A 15,518-nucleotide genomic window follows, 5' to 3' on the forward strand; every position below is an offset into this window, starting at 1 on the left:
CAGCCGCTTTGCTGTCGGAACTGAGCTGATGAGCCTTTGACGATGCCTTGGGGATACAGAAAGCTCACTGACACCTCGAGAGGCCTAGAGTGCCGGCGATTGGATTGAAATTCAGCTCGAATGGACTCGATATGATGGCGGTCTAGAGTTCGGGAAGAAGTCCGGTCCGGGCTCATGAGCTTAGCTTTCCAGCTTTTTATCGGACACTTTGAGCGATGAAATCTCAATGGAGTGACAGGCCAGGGTGCAGCAAATTGATCGGCACAGAAGCGCGCGAGCGTTATCGATCGGTCAAAGTGAGCATCATCACGCACAGAGGCATTGAGCAGGATCTCCGGACTGGTCACCCTTCCTAGCTTCGAATTGAGCCCCCGCGGGTTGGCAATAGAACCCTTCTCTACCTTATCTTTCGATGTTATTTGTCATGTTTGGGGTCGCTTGTATGTTAGGTTTTATTGTGACAATCATTCCCGTAGATGCTAGAGGCAGTGTGGGATAAGATTGAGTGGGATAGTATGGGATGAGATCGGATGATCTGATACGTACTGCCGCGAGAGGCGAGCGAGTGTCCAGCACCGTTCGAGGACAAGTGAGTGACTGCAGTGGCAAACAAGCTCGTTTTTGCGCGGTCAGCATCCAGTCATCTTTCTCAAGTTTACCTTTGGGGGAGGGGAAGCTGTAGCTTTGGATGCGGACATAGCTTTATGCAACGACCGAATCAGCGAAGACGGGAATAAAAGAGAGAGAGAGAGAGAGAGAGAGAGAGAAAGGAAGAGAAATTGTTTTGCGTGTGTGTCGCTGCGTCATGAAGCACAATCGTACAGCATAGCTGGTCAGTTCAAGCAGCGCTGAGTGATTATCCTCACCTTCTGAAGAATATCAATTTATTCGGAAATTGCTCGTCTGTCAGTTGCTTAAGAAGAAAGATTGGGGTTGCACGGTCGCAGTGTGTTTGTGCGTTTGGGCCTTGCTTGTTCGCTGATTTTCTGCGATCGTTTTTGACCCTGCAAAATCGATCTCAGCGGTCGAACTCAGTGTGTGCGGTCCGTGCACTAGGCGAGTGAAGCCGGCGTCAGCTGAGAAGCAAGACTCATTCGGCTCCACTCCTGCCTGCGCTCTGGTGTGCTTGCTGATTGAGAGCGTTGCCGTCCGTTCGTCCCTGCCATCAGCTTCGCAACTTCGGACCGCTGCTGCTTTCTTCTCAGTCGACTGCTCAACGCCCTTTCCCGGTCAACACCATCCATCTTTTGTCTTCATCCTCAAAGCATCCTCTCTCCCACTTTTTAACCGCTACCACAACCACCACCACCTCCTCTGTTCTTTGCCTTTTGCTCTTTAGCAGTTGCAAGGATTCTCTCTACAGCTCGGAACCGCATCTCTTCCCTCGCTGAACAGCTTACTTCACGCACAATGTCGTCTCAAGCTGTGTAAGTACTCCTTCTTCGTTCGCTTTCAGACAGACTGCTTATCACTGCATCGCCAGTGGCGACAGCTTCAGCCCCATCATGATGTAAATGCTAACCTTCTTTTGTATTTCGCCGTGCTCGCTGTCTTCTATTTTCCGTCCACAGTGCCGATATTGGCCTCATCGGCCTTGCCGTCATGGGTCAGAACTTGATCCTCAACATGAACGGTACGTGTCTCTCACACTCTGCGGTTTGCGAGCTCCTTTGGAACACGGATGCTCCGTTCAGAGACGGAACAGCTTGATCGTGGAAACAGTGATGCTGACTATTCCTCTCTGATCCATTCTGCTTGGTTTTTTTTGTTTTTTTTTGACACACACAGACAAGGGATTCACTGTCTGTGCCTACAACCGTACCACCAGCAAGGTTGACGACTTCCTCGCCAACGAGGCTAAGGGTGAGTAAACCGTCTCTGTCACGAGCTTGTTGCTTGACTCGCAGCCAGGCTTCCGGACCCGTGCTTCCGGCGCAGTGCGCTGAGAAGGATGGGCCCGCGGATGAGAAAGCCTGACCCGCAAGGAGAAGAATGCTCTTCGTAATTGCGAAGAGAAGTTGATTTCTGACAGACCCTCCTCCCATCCCCCTCTCTTCCGAATTGGCTGCATTGTCTTGCTTCTCGACTGTTGATCCGAATCGACACAGGCACCAACGTCGTTGGCGCCAAGTCCATTGAGGAGTTCGTTGCCAAGCTCAAGCGCCCCCGTAAGATGATCCTCCTCGTCAAGGCCGGTCCCGCCGTTGACGCTTTCATTGAGCAGCTCGTGCCCCACCTCGAGCAGGGCGATATCATCATCGACGGTGGTAACTCGCACTACCCCGACTCCATCCGCCGCGCCAAGGAGCTCGAGGCCAAGGGTCTCCTCTTTGTCGGCTCCGGTGTCTCTGGTGGTGAAGAGGGCGCCCGTCACGGTCCCTCGCTCATGCCCGGTGGTTCCGATGCCGCCTGGCCCCACATCAAGGAGATCTTCCAGAAGACTGCTGCCCAGTCCGACGGTGAGCCCTGCTGTGACTGGGTCGGCCAGACCGGTGCCGGCCACTATGTCAAGATGGTCCACAACGGTATTGAGTACGGTGACATGCAGCTCATTTGCGAGGCCTACGACATCCTCAAGCACGGTCTCGGCCTCAAGGAGTCCGAGGTCGGTGACATCTTCACCAAGTGGAACACTGGTGTTCTCGACTCGTTCTTGATCGAGATTACCCGTGACATTCTCAAGTACAACGACGAGGACGGAACCCCCCTCCTCACCAAGATCCTCGACTCTGCTGGACAGAAGGGTACCGGCAAGTGGACCGCCATCAACGCTCTCGATCTTGGTCAGCCCGTCACCCTTATCGGTGAGGCCGTCTTTGCCCGTTGCCTCTCGTCGCTCAAGGGCGAGCGAACCCGTGCCTCCAAGGTTCTCGGTGGCCCTCAGATCAAGCCCTTCGAGGGCAACAAGGAGCAGTTCATTGCTGACCTCGAGCAGGCTCTCTACGCCTCCAAGATTGTCTCGTACGCCCAGGGCTTCATGCTCATGCGCGAGGCTGCCAAGGAGTACGACTGGAAGCTCAACAACCCCTCGATCGCTCTCATGTGGCGTGGTGGTTGCATTATCCGATCCGTCTTCCTCAAGGACATCACCGCTGCTTTCCGCAAGAACCCCGAGCTCGAGAATCTTCTCTTCGATGACTTCTTCAACAAGGCCATCCACAACGCTCAGGAGGGCTGGCGTCGCGTGGTCGCTCAGGCCATCCTCTGGGGTATCCCCACCCCCGCATTCTCCACCGCTCTCGCCTTCTTCGACGGTTACCGTCGCGAGCTGCTCCCCGCTAACCTCCTCCAGGCTCAGCGTGACTACTTTGGTGCCCACACCTTCCGCGTTCTTCCCCAGTTCGCCAGCGACAAGCTTCCCGAGGGCAAGGACATCCACATCAACTGGACCGGCCGTGGTGGTAACGTCTCTGCCTCGTCCTACAGCGCATAAGCGTCCTACTAAACGCTTTTGGTGCAACGGAGGCCGTTGTGGCTCTTTTCTGACTTGTCCAACGCTTCTGGCTCCATGAAGGGAGATTTTACGCTTGTACCACTATCCCAAAATCTCTCTGATCTGCTCTTGAATATGATAAAATAATCCGCATGCACCCGGTGTGTTTCGTGAGACATGAGGCTGTGGTTCACAAGTATCTAGCGACGGAGCCCATCCCTGATCTTCCAGAATGAATGAGCCAGAAGAGCTTGAAAGAGGAAGACGATGGGCTCGTTTCTACGCCAATAATAGAGTCTAGCGATCGAATACAAACATCTCATAGGCCTCAGGTTTGAGCCACAGATGGAACAGTAATAGCTGAGATGTCAGATAGGAACACGTCAAACCTGCTGAGAAGGAGGACATCGTATTCTTGTAGCCGACGTCGAACCTGATGAGAGGGTGTGGCATTGATGATCTTCTCCGGAGTTTGTGCATGTCAAAAATTGAAAATCTAAATTCTCGAAGAATTCCAGCTCCCTATTGTATCTGCCATCCGGAAAAAAAGCGCGTTCGACGACAGCGCAACGGAGTGGAAAGCTCGCCAATCATAAGCCTACATCTCTATCACTCTAGCAAAAAGGATATTGCTACTTGCAGGGATCGAACCTGCGATCTACTCCGTTAGAAAATGTTGGATTTTTTTTGTAAAGGAGTTATCCTAACCACTAGACGAAAGCAGCCTGCCATGGTGTTTGAAACAAAGGGCAGATAGAATATATTTACTATTGATGGGGTGATTGGGGTGAGATTGGACGATCCCAACGCTTAAAATATGCGGAGGCAGGCGGGTTACAATGAATTGTGCTATTTTATCTTGATCAATTTTATTTTTCCGTTCGATTCCATGGGGTCGTGCTGGCCTCTGACTAGAGTCGAGCTAGAGTCGCACATAGTTCCTGCTGGCAGCTCACAAGGAATAAGACGAAATTGGCAAGAGGCGAATTAATCTTGTACAAGAGTAATGCTGGAGTCCTACAAGAGTCGAATTGGAGTCAAACAAGACTCGAGCTGGCCTGGTAAAAGGGTCGTGCTGGTCGGGCACGGCACTCGGCGCTAAATTGTCCAGAGCTCAGGGCTTGCAGACAAAGGCTGAAAAGATATTTAGAACGTGCGCTCTTCTGCTAAGCTTGTCAAGAGGCTAGGCGACTTCTGCGACGCTTGATCATACTGTGGACTTCCATGAGAGGCATTACAATGACGTTGGAGGGTGTGGCAAGGAAGTGGGCAGTTCGGCAGGTCTCTGACAAGGTATCTTGCTAAGGTGGCAAGGGTTCATATGACTCGGGATCGCTCTAGAAGACGGAGGAACCGTCTAGGCTCCAACTGCTCGACCTTCGCCGTCGTCGAGGAGGTCCAAACAGCTCATTAATCAAAAGTATTGCCTGTGTCCAACTTGTCCTGAGTCGTACTTTGAAGTCAGGTAGGACAGGGATTCTGGAAGTCGTACGACACGTTTGATCGTCGTTCAATGCGGGAAGGAACAGACGCACGGGCCTGCGGTTCCCGCGTTTGGCTGTGCTGATGCATCAACTCTTTTTCCCCATGTGAGCGCACGGACCGTTGATTGCGCTCTGCTGAAGGCGCCAAGCTTTTCAAGAGCTGTGTAGGCTGCGCTTACAGCCACGCACAAAGCCTAGATCCTTCGAACACGTTGGCGCATCCATCACTGAGCGGGTGTAAAAGTTTCTGGTGCGTTTAGTGTTCTTCTGAACGAGACGTCCATCACATGAAGGACGAAGCACTGAAAGAGCGTTTGCGACTTCTACGTCAAGGAAAGCAACCCGAAGCAGCAACCCCAAACAGTTTGTCTTCTCCTCCCCTCAATACATCTGCACCGAGGACGAAACCTCGAACCGCAAAAGCGATCACACCACAAGGCTCAGCTACTTCTTCAACCTCACCAGAACAAGCTGATCCGGATCAAGACTTGATCGAACGGCTTCGCAAGCTTCATTCTCAGGACGCATCGCAGCCATCGAAAGCAGAACAGGTCCTGCCCATTCAGACAGAAGAGTCCCAACCTGTCAAGCCTCGCGACGAGCAAGACGAGATCGACGCTTTGATTCAGTCAACGCGAGATCAACTCGACCTGGAACAATTTACAGGAGACAACGTCTTGGACTCCTACGACGCCGACCCTGACCATCTCTCAGACTCGGACCTGGAACGAGACATCGACGCCGTCAACAGAGACACAGCAGATATTGTCAACGCTGTTCGTGACGAACTTGCTCTCGAAAGACGCTCCGCTGTAACACCAACCCTTGAAGAACCTGAAGACTCAGAAGTGGCCGAACCACAAGATCAACCAACCATGGTGCGCTCCAATTCAGAGATCGAGCAAGCTCTTGCGGATGCCTCGCAAGACTCCGACTTCTTCGCTTCCAACAATGCCTTTATTGAGAACTCTCAGCCCCAGCCCGCTGCTGGTCCCTCCAAAGGCCGTCGCAACTTCCTCGACGGGCGCTTCTTCTTCGTGGCCATGGTCAGCTTGCTCATCATCGCCGTCTCCGCCGTACCAGGCGCTTACGCCTTCGGTGCTGGTAACATCCCCTCTTTCGCTTACATGGAGGGTAAGGCCTTCCGTCACGGTGATATCGAGGACATCCTCGAAGAGCTCGCCAAGAAGGTTGGTGGCTCGCTCTTCGGTTCGAGCAAGTTCGGCGGCTTGGATATCAAGCGCACCTACTTCGGTAACTGGCTGCGAGACTACAGTCAGGCCATGGACGTCGCTTCCTTGCAAAAGATGTCGAAGCAAGCTGTTCTCAACATCGTCATGGTGCTCGGCTTCTTGGCTCACGGCTACGCCACTGCCGAGTTCCAGGTTACAGACGAGAGACTCGGCGTGTACTTGCCCGAAGAGCACCTCGATAACCCTAAGGGCTACGCTGACGGCAAGGATGCTCGCGAGTACGATCCTCGTCTTCGTGAGCCTATCAACCCCGAAGAGCTCGAGATCGACTCCCGTTCTGGCATGAAGAACTACCTCGCCAACGAGAACGGTAACTGGCGAACTGGTTCAGGACTCATCCGAAAGACGCTTGTGCGTGTCATTGAAACTGGTCGACAGGCCCGTGACAGTGGACGAGATGAAGACATGTACGAGGCATACCGTCTTCTCGGTCAGGCACTCCATACTCTCGAGGACTTCCCCGCTCACAGTAACTGGACCGAACTCGCTCTCCACCGTCTTGGCCACCACAATGTCTTCCTTCACGTCGGTGACAATGTCAAGGTCCGTGCTCCTGACGGAACCCAGGTTGCGCCCATCGTTACTGGTACCTTCGGAAGCGCCGACTTCATCCATTCTCTCCTCGGTGAAGCTCAGGACCATCTCTCCGAAGCCTCGATTTCCGATCTCAACAAGGCCATGGACGACGCCAAGAGGAAGTCGAGCGGTACCAACCGCAGCCCCATCCAGGATCTTCTCGGAATGCTCGCCAAGATCCCCGGTGGTGGAGGCGACAACGCCTCTCGCGACCTCGAGGATGTTTCACGTGGACCCGTCTCGAACCCCGCCGACATGTCACCTCAAGAGATGCACGCCAACCTGTGGAAGATCCTCGAGCTCCGTGACCGCATCGTCAAGAGCATCGAAGGCACCATCGAAAAGATCCCCGGTCTCAGCAGTCTCGTGGAGAAGCTTTTCAATGAGCTCAACATCTTTGTCTTTACTCTCATCGAGCCTTACGCCAAGCCTATCATGCAGCAAGGTATGAACGCTCTCAAGATGGGTTCCGGTGCTGTCATTAACAAGCAGGAGCAGTTCGAGGTGTTTGACAACCCCAACGCCTCCGACCCCACCCACTCGATGCTTAGCAAGGACCACTTCGGTCTCATTCTTAACGAAGTTGCCGGCAACGTTGCCAAAATCATCGTCCGCAACACCGTCACCAAGATAGTCAAGGCATGGGATGACCGTGGCCAGGACCCTCACCGGGTTGCTGATGAGTGTCTTGCTGTCATGTTCCACCCTTACTGGTTCAACGGCGCGGCTCAAGTCCAGAAGGAGATGATAAACTACGTTGCTGACTGGGCTAGGAACCACTCGACCGAGATCGGACGTCTTAGCAAGCAAAGCGTTCGTGCTCACTCCAACACTCGTAGTGGTAAGGCCGAGCCTCACACGCACGGTGACGACCAGCCCAACATGGGCTCCTTCATGGGCGGCGGAAACAGTCAGGCAGCACACAACTTTGGTGGCAACCATCACTACGGTGGCGGTGGAGGTGGATACCCAGGCAACAACAGCGGAGGTGGAGGTGGCAGCAACAGCATTGGGTCGCAAATGGCTGGTTATGCTTCCAACTACGTTTCCAACCAGGTCCACGGCTTTGTCGGGAGTCATGTTCCTGGTGGAGGCAACTTCCCTGGAGGACAGGTCTTCCGTGAAGGCCCTGGTGGTGATGGCGATAACTACGGTCGTCGAGAGGCTTCTGGCCGCTACGATGGTGGACGTCGTGAAGGCTCTGGAGGGTACGATGGAGATCGTCGTGAAGGCTCTGGCTATGATAGGCCTTCGTTCCCTCAGGCCGAACCTACTGGGCATGATCGATACCACACCCAGGAATACCCGGGTCAGGGAGGATATGCTCCTCCTGGTGGTCCACCTCCTGGTCAGGGGGTATACGACGCTCCTCCCGGCGGTTATGGTCAACAGGGCTACGGTCAGCAGCAGCAGCACCCTCCTCCCGGAGGATATGGTCAGGGTGGATACAACAACAACCATGGTGGAGGATATGGAGGCGGGTACGGAGGCGGGTACTAAACTGTGGGAAGCTGAGCGTCCAGCTTTGCTGATCTCCTTTTGAGCTCTCTAGGCTGCGTCGGGCGCACTCCTTTACTCCACGGAGCATGTAAAGCCTGCGATTGTACGATGTTTACGAGTCGAACGCAACATGTCTACTTTTCGAATGACTCGGTTGAGGTCAAGCCTGTGATTTGCAGCGTGTGAAGCTCCTCCGCTTCAAAACGAAGCGAGCTTGTTGTGAGCAGAGCTCTCGAGAGCTATGTTACGAAGTCCCACGAATGAAGGGCCTCAGTCTCATCAACAAGACTCGTCATACCGTTATGAGCTTCGCAACTTGCTTCCGCAGGCAGACGGAGCGCTGCTGGGCAAGTCAACACATTCGCAACCACCACAAGCAATTGGATTGTTCGTGTCCACCACCGGGCCTGTGTCGTTTCTCTCATCACGAAAGTCGCTGCTGTTCACAAGCGTATTTGACAACTCGCTAGGAACAAGATCGATTGGTACAAATGCAAAGAAACACTACAAGACATGAATTTTGACTACTTGACAGGCTCGCACAAAACGGATTGAGCGGATGAGCCGAGCAAGAATCGGTAAGAAGCGGGTGTTGCTCGCATAGGCGCTCGCAAGCTGCACGATGCTGCATAGCTCTGACTGCAGCTTAAGCAGTAGGAAGAACATGATCGTCATCTGCAGCGGTGTATAAATAGCCCTCTGAGCTGAGCTCCTCAACCGCAGTCTTGACCTCGGAGACATCAACACCCTTGAGCATCCTTGCAATAAGAGCGACGTGGACACCATCGGTATGATTCTCGGCTTCCGAAGTAACGATACCCATGATCTGGCGTGGCAGAGGGTCGAGACTCTTGTACTGGTCAAGAACGCTCTGGTTATTGGAGCCAGAGTAGGCGTTGATGTCGCTGGTCTGCTCCTGGCCTCGGTAAAGACCTTGGTTGTTACCGCCGTTAGCCTGAGAGGGCTTGACGCCACGGGTGAGTTGGAGATGCGAGTGGACAGCTTCGAGACGGTGGAAGAGAACCTCGTTGTAGTCAACGACGACTCGCATGTGGCCTGCGGAGATGGAACGACGGTTCTGGAATGACTTTACGGTGCCAAGGACTCGGACGTAGACGTTCTGACTGTTGATGTCGAAGCGCAAGATGGTGTCAAAAAGGTCACAGTGAGGTCAGCAGATATTCAAGTGCTGCGGCGCCATTGCTTCCGCACCAAAGCTTCTGTATCAGCACTCCTTGGCTATGGCTTTCGCACCAAGTCGTTGCGATCAAAGCGGGACGGCCCTACCACAATGTACGGCAAGGTTTGCGGACTAAAACCATGTCAGTGCGGAAACGGTAGCACTTCCACCAACTTACCGGATATCAGATGCCTTTTGGTTGTCGTCACCAGAGCTCTCGAGCCACTGTCGCACCTCAATCTGACCAGTGCCGTCCTCAACGCTGTAAGCAACGTTTGTTGCATTCTTAGAGATGTTTCGGACCACTGCGACAAAGGTCAGCTGACCAAGTTCCGCACCGTCTAGCGTGAACTCGGCATCGGGATGAGGGTGTTCGGCATTGAGGATCTGACGGATGGTGACAGGCCTAAGTGTGTTATTGCCCTGTCGCTGCGAGCCAGATACCATGGTCGTCGTAGGCCAGTGCGAGACCGATGGGTGAAGGTGGAGATGCAGGTATGGAGGGTGTAGCGTGGAGTTGATGGTGAAAGGAAAGTGCAGAGCGGAACGGGTCAGTTTGATGGCTTTTATACAAATGAGAAGCAGCTGTCGAAGCTGAAGCTTGATGTTGCTGCGAAGAGAAGTCGCATGTTCCGCACCTTAGAGCTCGGTGAGTCGTTCTGACTGCCATTGGCCAGAAAGCCTCCTCCACTCGTTCCGCCACCTGTCGCATAGTTTTGAGCATATGGATTGCTCTCGCCTCCGAAACCTGCTCAGCGTTTGGGTTTCATTTCGTTCAGATGAGAGATTTCCAGGCCCGTCGTGAAGCGGAAGAGAAGACCAGTTGATCGTGTCCGTCGAGGAGAGGAGAGAAGTGAAGGGAGAAGGGCGGTCAGTATTGAGGCTCTTCTCGTCGATACGAGCACGACGATCTGGGGACAACAGCAGACCCGCTCTCCGCGAACGAGAGGAACCTTGTCTGTTGAACAACCTTGATAACCCATTCAGACCTTGTGTGAACATACCGTTGTTGAACATGACGACTGCTTGATGCAAATAGCTCGGGCAGAGTGTTATGAGTGAGAGGGCCGCTCTTAATTCGGTGTTGTGGTCGTTGTTGGCCAAGGATGAGCCCAAGTGGAAGAAGCAAGATGAAGCTGCGCAGCAACTCCACTGGTGCGCGTTGCCGACTGAGCTTTTGAGAATTCACGGGTGTTACTTCTTCATCCAAGGCGCGCCTTGGCAATTTACGCGTCAGAGTGAGTGTCACTTTGACAGAGAACGTGGTGGCGAAAATTCGTGCGAGAGCCGCGTTCCGCAATAGCAATTCCGACTTCCGCTCTCTTTCCACTTCATCCTCACCACTCCCAATCTGCAAGCATAGCTCGGCACCAGCTCCTCATCTCAAGGCCGCGAATAGAGGGATGCAGCAAGGTGATGGTGTCGCCGACGGCCGAGCCGACAGACAGGGTCCGGGGCCCTCGACCCTGGAGCACGCCCGGCGGATCATTTTGATTCAGTACGAGGCACGTATCCCATCGAAGTCGAGCTCTTTCGTGTGGCCGCCGAGCGCAGTCCTGCTCCAAATCCAAGCCCAGCTTGATCACGATCTGTTCCAGTACAGCAAATACGAGGCAACCACGCGATACCGCACAACGTTTCTACGCGAACTCTGTGCAAGACTCGATGCTGCTGTGCAGGATGAGTGTGCGGCCCTCCGCTTACAGGGTGTAGACGAGATCGAGTATCCGGAAGTTGATGCGGCACTACTGGAACGCTATGTCGAGACGATGTCCAGTGGCTCTTCAGGTGCGGGCACGATCGGAGCAACGCTCGGATCGGCTCCTGAGACCGAATACACTACACACTGCTGGCCACGAGTTGCCAATTCGCCTATAGAAGTTGCGGTCGAGACCGATGTCGATCTGCTGTGTGACTACGCCAAGGTGACGATCAGAGAGGAGGGAAGCGCGATATCGAAGGGCACGACAGGCTTGCGGACATGGGAAGCTGGCTTGCGACTAGCATGTCATCTGATAAGCGAGCCGTCTGTCATTACTGCGCCGGGAACACGCATCCTCGAGCTGGGATCTGGGGCGGGCTTCGTCGGGACGGTCTGCGCAACTCAGCAGCTCATGTCCCAGCAAGCTGACTTGCATACGTTTTTGACCGATGTGCCTGGTCAAGTGGTCACACGCATCCGAGAAACCCTCCACGTGAACGGGCTAGACGGGGCCACATCTGTTGTCGAAGTCAAGGAGCTCGACTGGCTGGAGCTAAGCGCAGAGCGTCAGCAAAGTCGGCAGAGAGACGATCTTCCGACGCTCAACTTTCTTGCCGATGCCAAGCCGACATTGATTCTGGCAGCCGATGTAGTGTATGACCCCGATCTGATCGATCCGCTCGTGGAAACGATCAAGACGTGTCTCGAAGCAGGCACACGGCCGTGTCGCGCCCTCGTGGCGAGCACCGTTCGCAACCCGGAGACCTATGGCGCATTCGAAAAGTCGCTAGGTGAGTGGTTCATGTCGAAGCCGCGACGGAGCTGTTGAAAGGGGTGTCTATATCGAAGCGGTGAGTACTAACGTTCGTTTTGCTGTTGTGTTCTCTCCGCGATCAACAGACTCGTTCGGCCTCAAAGCTAAAGTCATCGAGCCACAGTATCCGACTTTGCCGTTACCTGCGCCCGAAGAAAGATCGGTGGAGCTGCCAAGTTTGCCCATCTTTCCATCATCACACGTTCCAGCCCTTGATGGGCGCGTGGAGCTACGTTGCATCACTCTTCACTGAAGTAGAGTGGCTTCGTTCAATTGATAGCGGGTTTTTTGCTCCTCAAATTCCAAGCTCTAATTTTTGTCCCTGTCGGAGAATTTTCGACATCTCCCTTTTGCAGTCTCGCGATTTGGGTCTACCAAGCCACCGGTCCGAGATTGTGCTCGGAATGACTTCTAAGCCGACGATTGCACCAACACCACCTTGTGCTCCAGAGACGATGAACCTTGAAACCACACGCAATGACGTTGAGAAGTGGGTTGTATTCGTGCGAAGTGATCCGAAAGCTTGCGTGCGGTACCCTGATGGTGCGCACCACTGATGGACGGCATCGGCAGAACGTCGCCGAAGATTTCAAACTTTTGGACGCTTTGCCGTGGCGAAGAAAAGGATCGGCAAGAAAGGTTTTGGCTGCCACGAGTCGCGATCAACGCCAAGCACGGCAATGTCGCGGCGTGACTAAGCTCACCAGTCGAAGCTGCTCCAGCATCTATCTCGAACGCACTTCGAATCACGTCTTGCCTCCGCGGGAAGGCCTGTCACGATGTCGATTCTTGACTAGCCCAAACTCCTTCGTTTTCTGAGGCCTGGCGTTCCCGACGCGAATCAAACGCAACAGAAGCTGGCTTTGCTGACGCGAGAAAGCACTGCTTCCTTGTACCACCAAAGCAGTAGTAGCTGGACCGGAGAGTTCGCTCTGGAATCTTCAGGCAGTGCATCTAATCATATGCTGTTCAACTTGACTGTCGGTTGGATACCATTTGTCGACGGCAATAAAGTGGCATCGTCCCCTCGCAAATCCAGCCCGGCAAGGCACATTGTCGTATCAATGCATGCCGCAACTGAGTAGGCAGACCATATATGAGCACCATCAAGACCACGAGCAGCACAATTTGAGACATGACAAGCATCGCTGCTGCCGTCACTCCCAAGTCAGCCAGGCGACAGGAAAGGCGAAAATGTCCGAAGAAATCTCAGTCGGCCGAATCTCCAAGGATTTGGATAAGGCGCGTATTCTCATGGCCTTCTTTGGATCCGAAGATCAACCCTGCCGTCATTTGAAGCTTGGTCAGTATCTACAAGAGATGCCGGGCCGATGCTTGATGCACACAAACAGCCGTTATGCCAAGGATCGACACGGGTTACTCTGATCGTCATATCGGGCTCCATCTCGTTATGTCTCGATATGCGGTCACCGCTGAAATCACGATGACTGTTTGGAGCACATCCAATTGACTGGTGCCGTGTGTTGACGATCCCGCAGGAAGTTTGCAAAGGCGGGGGAGATGTGCCTTGCTCGCGACGGTCCAGGTGCAGTCTTGAGCTGACAGCAAGGCACCGATGCAGCTTTGAACTCAGGGAAGGACCCGTTGCTGCTGATGACTGCAGCAAGGTATTGTAGCGCACGAATTGAATGGACAAGCGACAAGGTCCTGATGGATGCAATCAGAGATACAAAGAGTGTCGAGATGAGCGCTCAACTTGTCAAACAGTGTCAAGTCAGGGGCAGGAGAGAGCATACTGTGCGTTGCAGTGTCGGATGACGGCGTGGGCTTGATTGCCGGTTCAGGGTCACAGGGATGATCGCAGATGCGTCGATGATCAGGACCTGCTTGGCTCTGCATCGAAATCATCAGGCTGTTTCCGGGCGCCTCTATATTTGAAGCGCTGCGGTCGATGCTTGATCAAATGCTCATACACTTCTTCACAACTTGGCCGAGACCATTTGTTGATACTCGAGCTGGTAAATGCCATTCAGCAGAATGATGTGCGAGTGTTTGCCGCTTCAGGAGAGTCGGATGTTCCGACGAGAGTGTAGGGAAAAGGAGCTGCCGATGTGGCCTGAGTCGAATGGCGTTGCAAATTCCTTCTTCTGAGAAAGAACCGGAAATGAAAACACAGCTAGATTTGACTTGTACGGTGCAGGTGCTTTTGGAACCTCTCTGGGTCCGCCCGCTCGGCAGTCTACTCGTCCAGATTAAAACACAGGCACAACACAGGCGCGGCGGCATGTGCAGCCGATCGACATTTCCAAGGCACTGGCTTCCAGGGACAGGCATAATAAAGACCTTGAACTGGCATTGCCACACACAGACGAAGCTCAACATGATACGCAACGCTCTTGATAAAAGTGATCACCTCGACGCCTATTCGATGTTGCGAGAGGCCAGCCAGAGAAAGAGGATTGATCTGATTCGAACGTGGTTCAAGCCAGTTCGGCTCCTCAACATTTGAAACGAAAAGAGAGGGAGACAAAAGCATTACTTGTGCGAGATGATTGACCTGAAACGAGACGAGGAGGAACCTTAGGCTCGCCTTCTCAAGTCACTTTCGAACCGCCATCTGTCCTCGTGGTCTCCGATCTGGTACGCTCAGAAGCGAGCCAGGCGCGGAAATGAGAGAAGAGGGCAACGAAGAGAACTCCTCAGGAAGGAAGCTGGCTGCCGAAGGGGCTTGAGTGAGTTCAAACTTGAGCTCCTCGCTTGTGTGTTTTTGATTGCTTACTGCCTGTCAACTACCACTTTCTGTATTCCAGTGTGAGCGTGGAAGGATTTGACTGCAGTCAGATGCCGAAGGTTTGTTCTGCCTGTCATCGCCTGTTGCAAATGTGAATTATCAGGGCGATTTCAACCGGATTCGTGTTCTCGTGGTGGGGTTGTTTGGATTTCCGATTTTCTCGCAACGATTTTCGGCCTTATTTTGGTCAAGCCTCTGCAATTCTACCTGGCAACTTGGTTCCTAATCGGATTCTTTTTTGTTCGAGCAAAGCTGCAGGCAGCCGTGGGAGATGCACGAAAAGGTCATCCTCGCTTCTAATCTGCCACAACACTGCAGGCGGGTAAACAGTATGCTGCTCTGTTGCTGCTCCTGTTGCTGCTGCTTCCAACTGCTGATGCTGCATCTCGTGCCGCTGCCGCCGCCGCGGCTGGACAAAAAAAATAAAATATCACCTCGAGTCGAGCCGTGATCGATTCGATATTCTGTTTCCCGAGGTGCGCTGCGCGTTGAACTTTTTTCACTGCCCAAGTGCCCGTTCCAGCTCCAACTTGGCTTAGATTGACTGCTGTCGTTCTCCTCGCCTGTGAAATAACGGTCACTCGCCTTCTGTTCTCGCCAGAAAGCCGGAAACACAACCCTTTTCTCGCTCTCGAACCATCGGTTTGTACTTCTGTGCTCCCAGCTATTAATAAATAATTACTAATGATCTTAGCCTTCACTGTTTTGAGTAGTTGAGGTCTCTTCAGTCAGGCGCTCGCTCTCTGACTACTGTACGGAGGATCTCATGCTTTCGATTCCGTCGCCTCCAATGTTTTAAGGTGTAGAGGCAGCGCGTAGCAGTG

The 15,518-nt window shown here is 53.4% G+C and overlaps 5 protein-coding genes and 1 non-coding gene across 6 annotated transcripts; 4 read left to right on the forward strand and 2 right to left on the reverse strand.

The window, feature by feature from the left end:
- Positions 1-1,410: 1,410 nt before the first annotated feature.
- Positions 1,411-3,433, forward strand: UHO2_03218 (putative 6-phosphogluconate dehydrogenase; the record flags this gene model as incomplete). The annotated part of the gene is made up of 4 exons (XM_041558133.1): positions 1,411-1,427; positions 1,572-1,633; positions 1,789-1,863; positions 2,109-3,433. The coding sequence occupies 4 exons, from the start codon at positions 1,411-1,413 to the stop codon at positions 3,431-3,433; spliced, it is 1,479 nt and encodes a 492-aa protein (XP_041414067.1).
- A 630-nt stretch (positions 3,434-4,063) lies between these two features.
- On the reverse strand, positions 4,064-4,158 carry tRNA-Val(TAC). Its single transcript has one exon. It is a non-coding gene; the product is annotated as a tRNA-Val (tRNA).
- A 1,046-nt stretch (positions 4,159-5,204) lies between these two features.
- UHO2_03219 (uncharacterized protein) lies at positions 5,205-8,246 on the forward strand (the record flags this gene model as incomplete). Its single annotated transcript, XM_041558134.1, has 1 exon — positions 5,205-8,246. The coding sequence occupies one exon, from the start codon at positions 5,205-5,207 to the stop codon at positions 8,244-8,246; it is 3,042 nt and encodes a 1,013-aa protein (XP_041414068.1).
- Positions 8,247-8,892: 646 nt separating this feature from the next.
- On the reverse strand, positions 8,893-10,443 carry UHO2_03220 (uncharacterized protein; the record flags this gene model as incomplete). Its single annotated transcript, XM_041558135.1, has 4 exons — positions 8,893-9,370; positions 9,605-9,855; positions 10,065-10,174; positions 10,431-10,443. The coding sequence occupies 4 exons, from the start codon at positions 10,441-10,443 to the stop codon at positions 8,893-8,895; spliced, it is 852 nt and encodes a 283-aa protein (XP_041414069.1).
- A 386-nt stretch (positions 10,444-10,829) lies between these two features.
- Positions 10,830-12,195, forward strand: UHO2_03221 (uncharacterized protein; the record flags this gene model as incomplete). Its single annotated transcript, XM_041558136.1, has 2 exons — positions 10,830-11,919; positions 12,029-12,195. 2 exons carry the CDS (start codon positions 10,830-10,832, stop codon positions 12,193-12,195), a joined length of 1,257 nt encoding a protein of 418 aa, XP_041414070.1.
- A 941-nt stretch (positions 12,196-13,136) lies between these two features.
- On the forward strand, positions 13,137-13,996 carry UHO2_03222 (uncharacterized protein; the record flags this gene model as incomplete). Its single annotated transcript, XM_041558137.1, has 3 exons — positions 13,137-13,245; positions 13,567-13,700; positions 13,748-13,996. 3 exons carry the CDS (start codon positions 13,137-13,139, stop codon positions 13,994-13,996), a joined length of 492 nt encoding a protein of 163 aa, XP_041414071.1.
- Between the last annotated feature and the right edge of the window lie 1,522 nt (positions 13,997-15,518).

The sequence above is a fragment of the Ustilago hordei genome (genome assembly GCF_900519145.1).
Source record: "Ustilago hordei strain Uho2 genome assembly, contig: UHO2_contig_05, whole genome shotgun sequence".
NCBI classification, from domain to species: Eukaryota; Fungi; Basidiomycota; class Ustilaginomycetes; order Ustilaginales; family Ustilaginaceae; genus Ustilago; species Ustilago hordei.